General features: G+C 50.0%; 1 protein-coding gene across 3 annotated transcripts in view; it reads right to left on the bottom strand.

The window, feature by feature from the left end:
* Positions 1 to 6554: 6554 nt before the first annotated feature.
* The window catches only part of RBM33 (RNA binding motif protein 33), a 114759-nt gene continuing 108143 nt past the window's right edge, over positions 6555 to 13170 (bottom strand). For all 3 annotated transcript variants that reach the window (XM_069462372.1, XM_069462373.1, XM_069462374.1), the window contains one exon: positions 6555 to 13014. In XM_069462372.1, the coding sequence (XP_069318473.1) occupies positions 12966 to 13014 (49 nt within the window). In that variant the 3' untranslated portion in view covers positions 6555 to 12965. The remainder of the gene's footprint in view (positions 13015 to 13170) is intronic.

Genomic DNA, 13170 nt, shown 5'->3' with positions numbered 1-13170 from the left:
AGGAAACAGGTGCACCGTGGGCACTGCGTGCGTGCGCTGCCCTCCCGGGGCTGCGAGTATCCATGACTTAACGGCCGCTGTCGCCCTCGTCCATCACTGTCAGGTGTCCTGGAACCGAGGGGCCCACTCCCACCCTCACCCACAGGATGAAGGGGAAGCGGTCAAACCGCCTGGGGACTCCCGCGCGATCGCCCTTGCTGTGTTCCGCCCGTCGGGGAGTCACCTGCCCACCCAGACTCAGGGGAGGCGGAAGGGGCCCCATCTCCTGGGGAGAAGCATATTCCAAACCCCACACCTTCCCCCTCCCCCCGTCAGAGCTGTCTCAGATCACACAGGCCACGGGCGTTTGTTCACGCCCGCTGACACCGTGGGCCCCGCGTGGCCCTTCACAGGACGTCACCTCACTTCCCAGAGCCTGTAGTTCAAGCAACGAGCTATGTGGGGTGCTGGCCAAGCACGGAGTCCCTGGACCCCATCTCAGACCCACAGCACCAGACTCCGGGAGCAGGGCTGGGACGTCTCAAATGCGCGCGTGCTCGGTGGTGCCGCAACTGGCAAGAGAGCGCTTTCTAAAATAGGGTTTGTCATTCTCTCTCCCCGCTCGCTCACGGCTACGGGATGTTTCCAAACCATCTGAGAATTTGTGGACTACACTGGACCCCTTGATCCGCCAGTATTTCAGTGTGTACCTCCTACGCACAAGGATGCTGTGTAATCAGCATGGTGACCTGTGTATTAACACCGCACTCTTACCTACCTACAGCACCCTTTCCGATTCTCCCAGTCCTTCCAGTACGCCCTCCGAGCCTCCCTGCAGGCACACTCTTGTCTACGCTCACTCGGACGGCTGCAGTTAGCCCTTTTCCCCACTCAACAGTCTACCCTGGAAATCAGATCACTTCAGGCATGAAGATCACCCCGCTCTTTCATGTAGCCGCAGAGGACGCCCTCACGTGTGTGCGAACCACGTTTCATTCAACCAGTCCGCTGGGTCTCAGCACGCGGGCAGTTTTTGATGTTTTGCAATTGCTGCTGCAATGAATAACCCCATGAATAAGCATTTTTATACTGCTGGAGGATTTCTGTGTGGGTAAATCCTACAGGTGAGACTGCAGGTGGGAGGGAAATGCACTGGGCTCTGCTTAGATTTCGCCTCCTCCCAGCCTGTGGCAACAGACTTGGGGATAGGGGGTCCTGGCCCTGCGCCCTCTGCCTGGCGCCTTCTTCCCGAGAGTGAAGCTGAACATCTTTCCGTACAGTCCAAGGCCATTTCCTATCTGCGTGTGAGCTGTCTGTTCATGTATTTTGCCCACTTTTCATTTAGACTTTCCATCTACTTTCAAGTTTTGAAAATTTGAAGTTCTTTCATTATTCAGGACCTGGGCCCTTTCTCCGAGATGGAAGAAGCTGGAGGTATTTTCTCTCATTTTGTCCTTTGTGTGTTGACTTTGCTAATAGTATTTTTGTTTCTCATAAATTTTTTTCTATTTTTATGTTGTTAAGTTTGTTAATCTTTTATTCAGTCTGGGTTCTGAGGCGCAGCTAGAAAGCCTTCCCTTCGCACTGGCTTGTGGCACTTGCGTGGTGACGTCTCTGCCCTTCCGTCTCTGGATCTGTCGCTTGCTCCTGCGTGTTCCGTGGGGCACGGGACCAGTTTTATTCCCCGAGGGGCAGGATGTTGGCAGAGCCTGCCCGGGACCAGCCGTGTTCTGCATTCATCTAAGTCCAGCTCATGTCTTTCAGGAGGGTTTTACGATTTCCTTTTTGAAAATTTGTTATTTATTCCTATTTTAGCTTTTTTGCTGAGATTATACATGGAAATTTTCTCTTTAATTCTGTCCTTCAACTGCTATTTATTCGTGTATGCGAAGCCTATAGATTTTTTACATTAATTTGATATCCTGATACCTTGTTGAATTTTTATTTTTCAGAACCAGTTTATCATTGATTCCTAGGTTTTTCCTGGTATATTATCATATCATCTGCAAATAAAGTAATTTTACTATTTATTTTCAAATTCTTATGCCTGTAGTTGTCTCCTCTTGTCTAATTTCATCGGCTCATCTCTCCAGCTCCGTGTTAAACAGCCCCAGAGGGAGTGGGTGCCCCGGCCTGTTCCTGACCTCAGCAAGGATGTCTCCGAGTGAGACACGGGGTCTCACCTGTAGGATTCGGGGTGTATGTATTTTATCATGTTAAGGAAGGACTCGTCTATTCCTATATTCTTGAAAGTTCTTGTTAGGAATGGGTGTTGAATTTTGGCAAAGGATTTTTTCAGATATAATAACACAATTTTTCTTACACCCACTAACATTGTGAATTATATTAATAGATTTCCTGATACTGAACCACCCTGGCACTTATGGGATACATTTCACTTGGTCATGGTGATTTATTTTCTCAATGTTGTGTTTCTTAATGCAGTCTTTGGTTCACTGATATTTTACGTAGGAATTTTTGCATTGATATTCAAAATACTATTTGTTGGTAATTTCCTTTTCCTGTGCTCTCTCTTTCAGCTTCAGATGCCAATGATTTATTTGCTTCCTAAGAAAGATGTGGAACTTTTCTTTCATTTTAAATGCTTTGAAACAATTTGAGTAGGAGCAGTTGTATCTGGTCTCTAAATGTCCCGTAGAATTCGTCCTCACAGCAACATGAGTGTACGTAGCATCACAGACAGAACCGTGCACTTCAAATGGTTAAGATTGTAAATTTGATGTTATGCATATTTTACCACAATAAAAAAGTCCTTTCTATCACTAATTCTCCCCTTACATTTCTTATTTGTACTTTCTCCTTTTTCTCTTTATTAGCTTTTTAAATTTTTTTTCTAAGAACCAGGATTTTAATTTATTAATTTTGCTAAACAAGTATTTTTACTTGATTAATCCAAAGAGAATTTCAGGGCGCCTCAGAACACGTCGTTGGAATGGTCCTTCTCGTGCTCCCAGACGGTGCTGGCGCCGTCTCAGAGCGGGGCCACCCTCGGAACGTGGCGGAGTCTGCGTGCCGGCCGGCGTGCGGGGTGCAGGAGAGTCGGGGCAGGGGCCTCCACCCTGAGTGATCCCAGAAGCTGTTCCTGCACTTTAAGAGTAGAATGAGACATGGTCACACTTTTCGGACACCAGAGTTGCTGTCCCTTAGTGGCAGGAAAACATTCTCTGCATTGTCAAATTTTAGGGGCAAGACATTACCAGGATCTAAGACTGAAAACACCCAGGCTCACTTCCGAAGCCGGGTCAAAAGCTCGCGAGTGGGTTTCACGTGCCGCGTGTCTCAGCTTCAGAGGCCACCGGCAGTGAGGGCGGCGCCCCCGGCGGTCGGAAGGGTGTGGGGGAGCTGTCAGACGGGAGGCCAGTGGGCCCGGACTCGGGGTGCTCTTCCTGGGGGACTCCCAAGCTGCACTGTCACTCAGTCATGAATTTACTGGAAAAGGGCCCGAGGGGAGGCACGGTGCAGGGGTCTGACAAGCCCCCACATGTCCCTGCCGAGGCTGCTGGGAGCCGATCCCAGCCGCTCGTCCCTGACGGGAGCCACACTCGGCCCACGTTTCCCAGACTGGAACCGGAGGCTTGAGAGGTCATTACCCGTCCAGCGTTGCCGTGTGGCTTCCGACCACGCAGGGCTTCCCCAGGGCGGCTCTCTGGGCTCCACATGCCACAGGCAGCACACGCTGATGGTCACGGTGGGTGGCACAGGCCCGAGGCTGGCACAGCCTCTGCACAGCTCGGGGACACCCATGGGCTTCCTGCCCCAGAGGCTTCCTGAGGATGACATGTCACCCAGGCAGCGTGCTCACCACACAGCGCAGCCGTGGTGCGGCCCCATAAACTCAGCCAATAGTGGCTGCGTCACCTAAGGCCCAGGGGCACGGCTGACTCTCCCGGGACGACTGCTCCCCACGGTGCCCGGCACTGCGGAGGGAGGAGACAAAGCTACAGGTGGGCTGAGAAGGGGCCGAGCTCCCACTTCCTTTTACGATATAAACACATATACATGTGGGAGTGGGGACAGGGGGTGTGACAGTCACTTAAGACACGTCTGGGTCCCATTTTCCCAGGTCACAGACTGACACTTGTTGAAATCTCACCCCTCAGCTCCTGCGGTCGGGCAAGGTGCAAACTTACCCAAAGGTGGGTGGACACCAGGCCACAGGGGACTGGCAGAGTGTCACTCGACCCCCACCCTTCCGCGCTCCCGAAGAGTCCAGAGAGGACGGCAGGGCCTGGGGCCAGCTTGCCGAGTTTAAACCCCAGCCTGGCCCCGTGCAGCCAACGGGACACATGTCTTCACTCCGGCAGGACGAGGCCCAGCGACCTCTCCGTCTTCCTGCCGCAGTCTGCAGGCAGCACCAGAGGTCAGCAAGGGCACTGACCGCCAAGCGCGCAGCCCCAGCCGCGGCAGCCACGGCCTCTTTCAAGCCCGGCACAGCGAGCTGCGCCCACGGCGCGCGCAGGGTTCCCTGCTCCCGTTTCCTGCAGCCACAGTGCTCAGCACTGCTTTCCCCACAGAACCGGCTGTCACTTACTTTCCCTTCAGACTTGACCATAAATCATCCCTTTCAAATTATGGAAATGTGCTTTTGAATAAGAGAAGGACCTGTCGATGGGACAGGGTGAGATCTCACCAGTCCACTGTGGCGTCTCAGCGGGAGACGAGGCTACGCTCACACCACCTGCAAACCCACGTCTGCAGCAGGGACACACCTGGGCCTGCCACGAACGCCACGCCACTCACTGCAGAAACGCGCACCCAGCCCTGCAGCGCGGGCGGAACAGCCGTGTGCAAGTGCCCGGCTGCGTCACGGGAGCTCCCGCCATGCACGTCTCCCGAAGTCCGAGGAACCCTCATTTCTACCCGAAACCCCAAGCAAGGTGTGCTCGCCCATCTTCTGTGAAGATCTCCTTACTCACGGCAAAGTCCAGGCTTTAAACAAAGAATGATTTATTCTTGAAATATGCATTAAAATGGAAGAAAGTTGTTTTTAGCTCTAATCACACGGCATTTTCAAATTACGATTTAGGTTTAAAAATTCCATTAAGTCAGATGTGAGAAATTAATCACACACATCACCTTGTCATACATCATTTCTTTCTCAGTGTCCATTTCCCCCCAAATCAGCCCCTTCTCTTGCCTTCTTTCTTCCTTACTTGGGTCCACACCGAGGCTTTTTTCTTATACTTGCAAATGGGAAGAACAGAGTGATAAAATATGGATAGATTTTAAAGTAACCACGGCTTTCTGTGAGACAGAAGGTGGCTTTGGGAGCCAAGAGGCTTCCTGGCAGCCGCCATGACTGTGCCCTGGGCAGGCCACCCTGCTTGTGGCGGGCACGCATTTGTGTCAGCGTCACTGGAGTTAAAACGTGCATCACCCTACAGGGGTGAAACGCATCAAGAATGGGCCCACAGGCCTCAGGTCCTGGACGGCTCACTCCCGGCTCTGGGGAGCGTGTGGCCGCGACCTCACTCAGCCCATTCCTAGAGGATCAGCACAGGCTGGGAACGCAAGTGTGTGACGACTGCGCTCTGCCCAACATCCCTCCAGGGGCTCTGTCAGACCCGCACTCGGGCCTGGCGGGACCGTGAGGATGCCCAGGAAGGGTGCCGCCACGTCCCTGTCTGCTCAAACCGCATCACAGCCACTGGCCCACAGGCTCTGCCACCAGGGGTGACAGAGGCTCAGTCACGCGAGCCTCACACCTCCCATCAAACTCAGGAGACAAAAGGGGATGGCAGTCACTGAGCAGAAGGCGTGCTTTCTGCAGGCAGGAAGTGTGGGGCTGCAGGTGAGGCGTGTGCCGGGGCCTGAACTACTGTCCCCGAGTCCCAAACACAGATGCCAGCCCTAGGATCCGGCTGGAAGGGAAGCCCACCCGTCACACTGCAGGGGCGTGTCGACATCTGGGTTCACTTCTCCTGGGATGTCTCTAACGTTTCCTGGAAGCAGAGCTGCTTTACTTAAAAATATTTTTTCAAAAAGAGACCATGGATTCCAAGCAACTTTCAGCATCGTGAAAAATGCTTATGATACATTAAATGAAAAATGGACACAGAGTAGCGTAAGGACTGATCACAACTCGTCAAACGCCCCGCACAGAACACAGAACCTGCAGGGCGATGGTGGAAGCACAGCACTGCAGCCCACCGAGTGTCCCCATTTTCGGTCTTTTATTACCATGTTAGAATACAAATCTCTTCTGAATAATTGTAAAAAACGTAAAAGGAGACTATAACTCCCCCATCCCAAACAAAACAGAGCATACTTTGACACTGGTCAGTTCCGAGTCATGCAAAGCAGGCAATGTGGAGGAGACGAGAGGTCCCCCGACCTTCTCACGGGCCCACCAATCAGACACCTGCGTCAAAGCCACAGGCCGCACCGGAGGGGAGAATCCGAGGGGCTGGGGGACAGCCCCCTTCCTTGCAGAAACCACCACCCCGGGTCCTCGTGGGGAGGGCGGGAGCACTGTCTTGGGCTCCCGAGGAAGATGAGTGTGGACCAATCCGAGTGGCAAGAAAACGAGAGCTACAGAATCAGAGTGGAAACGGCAAGATTTTATTAACACACCTTTGAAATTACATACAGTAAAGTTCAAACACATTTTTTGGTATGAAGTCACACAAATGATACACACAACAATACATCTGCTTTTTAACTACGTCACTACTATTCTTCACATACATTCCTGAAAAAGTTACCGCAGCCATGAACGCAAAGTGAACAACGGGGTAAAACAAGGCAGCGTCATTTCCACAAACGTAAACGTCGGGCACTCGGCAGAAAACAGGAAGTAGATCAAACCCAGGGGAATGCAATCCAGCCATCTCCATTTCTGAACCTTCAAGCACTCCCAGTCAACACAGACTACACCCCGCACCAGAGCTGCACCCGGATGCGGCACCCAGAGCGCGTGCGCATCACGGTTAGGGCGGCCACAGGCGGCGAGAGCGGTAACAAGGTCAGACGGCCATCACTTCCGAGCGGAATGAGCGGCGCGCTACTACTAACACTGAACCCATGCACAAGAGGTCCTGCAAAGTAGAGGGTGAGAAACAGAAGGGGTGGTTAATGGCACGGCCACCGCACGCCGCGGACGCTGGCACCTTTGGATCGCCAACTCCTACAGGGCCAAACTGCAAAGCAACAGAATCAAATGTTATTCTCCCCACCAGACCTGGAGGAATAAATCGAGAGTCAAGACCTGTCAAAGTAAAGGTTTAGGGGCGATCCAGTCGTGAACACAGACCGAAAGCACTGACGACACCCCCCGCCCAGGGTGGGGCTCTGCACTGGGCACCGAGCGGAGGGGGCAGCCCCTCGGCAGCCAGGGCAGCGGCAGGGCGGGAGGGCAGGCGGAATGCCGGGGAGCCGGAGAGCGAGACAGCGGGATCTCAGCACGGGAGGGAGCGGTCGGCGTCCGGACGGCGGGTGCGTTTGAGGCAGGAAAGAACAGAAGAGCAAGGAGAGGGAGAGCCCAGGGCGTGGCGTGGCCAAGCGGTCCCGTCACGGAAGGAACGGTCTCAAGAAGAGAACAGAAACGTCCAACAAACAGAACCAGCTCAAAAATGAAAAAACAGATTTTGTGCTTTGTCGTTGTTATACCTGAAAATTAAATAGCAGAATTAAAGCCTGAGAGTTAAAATCCTCACAGAGGAAACCTTTCTGGATGCCACACCTGTGAAAAGCAAAGCTGGATTATAAAAATGAGTGATTACTTGCTCCTGGGTTGATAGCAAAACGTGTGTTGTGTGAGCATGTTACTTTAAAATTGTATATATTCTAAGAAAATACTGCAGAATGCACAAGGTCTAAAGTCCTTTAAAAATCAGCTTCTTCTACATGCGCCCTTAAAATGAAGAGTAGTTTAAAAGAAAATCATGCTAAGAGAATGTCATGAGTCTACTTTCTAGAGTATATTAAATTATTAAACACAGAATACATTTAAAACAGTACCTGTCTGCTTATTCACTCTGTGGAACATACTAAAATAAAAAACTACATGACATTTCTTTCCTTTTAAAGGCCCTACATTTTTCTACATACCTTTTAAAATTAGTGAACTAAAAACAAGCAAAACACCAAGCATGAAGACCTGTGTATTTTAGTCGGTTAGAAGTAAAAGGAAAAAGTACTCAAGAAACGTCTCACTAAAAGTACCTGTTTCATCCACCCGTCAAAATTTAAAGATTTCCTACCAAACATGACAGAGAGAGTTGAGGTATCTAAAACATCCTCTAGCAGAGACAGGTGACAGCGTGTGGGACAAACGGCCCTTCCGACCACACTGCCACAAGTACACCTGGGATCCAATATGAATCAGTGGTTCTGCTTTGGTTCCAGGACATAAAACCATGGGTTTATGTACCTAAGAAGTTAGGTATTTTGAATGATAAAAATTAAATAGGTTGCAAAAAAACCTTACATAAAATCCTTAGGATTTAATATTAAGTCAAGGCTAAATGCCTTGGGAGAGTTCATATTTAAGAATGCCCCAAATAACACTTCATTCACAAATTTTAAAAATAGTTGAGGTCAGTAGAAATGTTTGTTAAATACAGTAAAGTATCTAAACTTTACCCCTAATTCATCTACACTTAGTGTGGCTTCCTTCATTTTGGGGGGACCTCTGAGTCCCTTCCTATCCTGCAACACCCCAAGAGTTACCCGTCTTAGAACACACCACACACCACTTACAATGTTTTAAAGACCCAACAATCCCTTTCAAGTTTTCTCTCTCTCCCACCCTTTTCCCTCCCACTCCAAATAAGCAAAAAGAAAAAACAAACAAACAATAAAAAAGAAAAAAAAAAAACGACAAAAAAAGGATGGGGGGCTATAGCTTAATACAGGGAGGGCAGAAGGGCCTACCAGGGAGTATGCGAAGCCGGAGCTGAGTCCTCCGAGGAGGAGGCAGGAGGAACAACAGAAAAGCAGGACCCGGAGTCACCCCCAGGGACCCCGGCCCTGCAGACCCTGCACTGGGACGTGGTTCTCGACTCCTGGGCAGCCCCTCTCTCCAGCGAGAGGGCAAAGGAGGGAAAGCCACAGAGAAGTGGCATTTCCAGGACTCTGCAACGTCCAGGAACAACACTACGGCTGCCACACACACACCCCCTTGTTTTGTGCAATTATGTGACTACAACCTGTCTTCAACAAGTCAGTCCACGGACTATGAGCCTGTTGAGCTTACCTTCCCATTAAAATGACAAATAAAAAACAAAATAAACAGACCAAAATTAAAAACCAAAAGTCAAAAAAAAAAAACAAAACCAAACAACAAAACAACAAAAAATGGATGGCTCTTAAAACCCACCCTAGGAGGAAGGCTCCAGGTCCTCGGGTTTCTCCGCCTGCCCCACCTCACTGCGCCCGGGTCCTGTAAGAGGAGCCAAGCAGGCGCCCGGGAGGATGGCCCCGGCCTGCTGCCGTGAGGTTCATCCAGCGGACACTCCCCTGCTGCCTGCGAACGCCCTGGCCTGCGAGCTCTCAACGTGACCGATGACCTCCCCTTATGGCCAGTGTGCTAGAAGTTTCCTGTTAACATTGAGATGACAGCCTCCCCATCCTACAGGACCCTCCTCTCCCGAGCCTGTCCCTCCCTCCCTCCCCTTCACACTAAACTCTTCCCACCTCCTTCAGTAACAAAGCCTTCTGTTTGCAGAACTCATCAAAATGCTATTTCAGAAAAAAAAAAAGCTGGGTGAAGGATCTAAGCTCTGTCACAATTCAGAAATGCTACAGAACCGAGCTTAAACAACTGTTGGTCCGGGACCTTTACAAATCATGTTAGGAACTACCCAAATTAGAAACAGTTACGATGAAACCACTTCCCACTCCCAACCCACAAACTCTCCTCCAGCGAGGCAGGGTGCAGGCTCCTATATAGGATGCCCTGAGAGGGGGGAACCCCTCAAAATTTCTCTTGGGAAGAAGAGATGAGAGTTACCCTTTAGAAGAGTGTCAGCATGAGGATTTAACAATGGGGCCGGACCGATGGCAACGCAATGCTATGTTCAGACACGTGGCTAAGTGAACTTATATTACATCACAAAATCAAAACAAGGTAACGCAAAAAGAAAGAGAAAAGTAACTTGGCTCCACATAATTATCTATTGATTTACCTTATGAGATATATTGGTATTTACTGCCGTTAGGCTTCTTGAATTTGTGAACAAATAATACACAGATCAGGATAAATGTATTGACTTACTACCATCTTTATAAAAATCGAATATACACACAAACACATCAACAATTATGGAACTGTATCCATTGAATTTTGATACGACAACACAAAAGAACTAACAAATAGCTAAGATGTTGCTGAGTTGAAAGCATTCCCAGTAACATTCTGATTTTAAAAGGTCCATATTTACACAGTATGCTAAATGCTCCTGCCTCTCATTTCAAATGCATGATAAATAAAGAACAAAGATAATGGTTGCAGCAGATCTTCCACGAGGGTTCGGCTTACGCGGTCTGACATCGCTGCGAAAAGCGAGAAGCGCAAGAAAAATGGAAATAACATTACTTTCTAATTCTGCTTCTTTCCTTTTCCGCAGCTTCCTTAAAGGAAACTAACTCTTTATTACTGGGATGGTCTGGAACTAAGAGCCCATTTCCAACGGTCGTTTGCAGTAAGAGCGGCGGGACTGTGTGTGGCTGTTCTATCTGGTGCTTTAGGACAGGCCGGGAGACTCTGCTGATGGCCTTTCCGGAGCATTCTACCCAGAGAGAGCTTGTGTGTGTGCACAGTTACAGACACACACCTTCCCAGTTCCCATCACACTCGGCACCAAACGCAGACCTTCCAAGCAGCCATGGCGCCTGCTGTGCGCAACGGTGCCCGGGCCGGGTTGGCGTCACTAACACTGGCTGCCGTGTGCTTCGTGCCTGCTTCTCAGAGACTACGTGCAGATTGTTGGTTTTTAAACCACAGCACACTCAGACTATTTCAGAAAGTGGTAAAAATTTGTTAAACTCATTTTATTGCATCAGGAAGTTTTCGGTGATAAAATAAGTTGGTAAGCCTTCCCACTACCCTTGGGTACTAAGTGGTTTGGAGCTCTCTTTAAAATTACAGCCCAGGAGCTAACAAACTCATTTCGACGTAACTCTCTGTGGATGGGAGATAAATAAACTATGCCTTTTAAATATATAAACACATCGGTATCTAACTGTGAGCACAGTGGCTCCTGGTGGCCGAGGAGCCCACCGAGGGGCAAGGGACCTGTCACGTGGACGCCCTCCCGCCCGGCACCGCCAGGCAGGGCTGGCTTACGAGCCCGTCTTCCAAAGGTGGTCGGGGCTGTCTGGGCAGAGGCGGCCGGCAGCACAGCTTGCAGGCGACCAGCACAGCCGCGGTGCCTGTGGCCTCCTGGGGCCGCTGCTTCTGAAGGGCAGCCGCCAACACCCACCTGCAGCTGCCCGCGTTTCCCGTGAGCACACAACGCCGTCTAGAATCAATGCTACACAAGGTCTCACAGGGTCAGGAATATTCTTCTCCAGTTCTTAATATTGTTTTGGTAACTTAATTTGAATAAATATATAAAATTTCAACTGTGGACACAAGAGGAGACAAGCCTGTGTACTCCTCTCCGGCCCCTCCTTCCGAGGCCGACAGCCCTAGGGCCGCACGCGCTCCAGAGGCAGTAAGTGGTAACAGGCTTCCAGATCCCTTAATTCTATTAATAAATGTGACATGAAATTGTAGGTATAAAACATAGCTAAAAAGTCTGAGTATGCCCCAGTATTATTCGCTCAAATAGTTCAGGTCCACTTTAGAATATCCAAAGTAGCGAAACACTTCATGAGCAGAAGACAATAAGGCACTTTTTTCAGCGTCTGCCCGGAACAAATTCTACTAAGGTTTCTATGCAGCGTAAGTCTCACCTCAGGGAACCTACCCAGAATTACTAAAAGCGGTTTCAACGATGACACAGATACATCTCAGCTTGGGCTATGCTGTCCCTGGAAGACAGCCGCCCCCAAGCCACATGCCACGGACAGCCAGCCCCACAGCCTCGCCTCATCTCAGGTCCAATGAAGGACAGTGCGGCCCTGCTCAAGTGGCCTTTGGAAAAAAAAGGGCAATCAAAGCAATGATAGCCAGGTTCCCAAAGAATGTCACACATCACAGAGCCAGCGAGACAAACACGCCACCCTGGGCTGCATTTGAAAAGAGAGAAAAAGCTGGACAGGTCTGTCCTACTTTCAGGCTGTTCCTCCACCTCAAGGGCACGGCAGACCCTGCTCTGTGCCACGCCAGGGGCCTGCCAGCGCCCTCGCCTGACTGGAGAAGAGTGTAAAAAAGTGAGCAGTTCACCTCGGGACTGGGAACATACAGTTGGCGCTTTAGAAATATTGACAAGAAGCAGAATCTCCATTCAATTGGCACCACGCCCAACCACCCCACTCATACCCTGGCTTTCCAGGATATGCAAACGTCGATCAATAATCACCCAAATTTTAATCTAGGTTTTTACAAGAGCCTTTTGAGGGCTTTCTGAGGAGACCACTCAAGCTAAGCTTGGTTGAGAAGACTCTTTTCTAGCCTGCACTGAAGATAAGTGCAACCATTATCAAATATTCTTTGCTGTGAAAAATACTTGGAATTTGTGACATTAATGTTCTTTCCTGAATCTAAGTCACTGTGATCGATCATACAGTCAGATCACCAAGAACAATGTCTACATGCATCGTAAGCACTTTGAAAACAAAAGAAAACGAAAAACTTGGAGTTCTTTGCGGTGACAACAGGATCTGGAGCAATCAACCTAACACCGAACTCCAGCTGGCTGTGCAAGTTCAGCTCTTCTGAATCAACCCTGTGGCTGGCTGGCGCTCGAGGCAATAGCCCGGAGAGACCTAAGCTCCTGGGGACTCTGCGCCGGCTGGCAGCTTCCTCGAAGAAATCCCACAGTGTGTGTACAGCACAAGGTCAGGGCTCCTGCTAGAAGTCACTCCACGATCAGGGCCACGTTTATGTGGGATAAATCTATCATGTGCCTGTGAAAATTTAAGGAGACAATCAACGGTAACTCTGCACATCAGCAATCGATTGACCAAGGGGGCAGAAAACTAGAGCAGAACGGGGGTCCTGACCAACGAAGGCCTCCTCCACCAACAGGCGCCTCATGGATGACATCTGCTCAAAACCAGGGC

This window comes from Eulemur rufifrons, chromosome 29 (genome assembly GCF_041146395.1).
Source record: "Eulemur rufifrons isolate Redbay chromosome 29, OSU_ERuf_1, whole genome shotgun sequence".
Taxonomy (NCBI): Eukaryota; Metazoa; Chordata; class Mammalia; order Primates; family Lemuridae; genus Eulemur; species Eulemur rufifrons.
The sequence above is the reverse complement of the archived record's forward strand: the minus strand, read 5'-3'. Positions and strand labels throughout refer to the sequence as shown.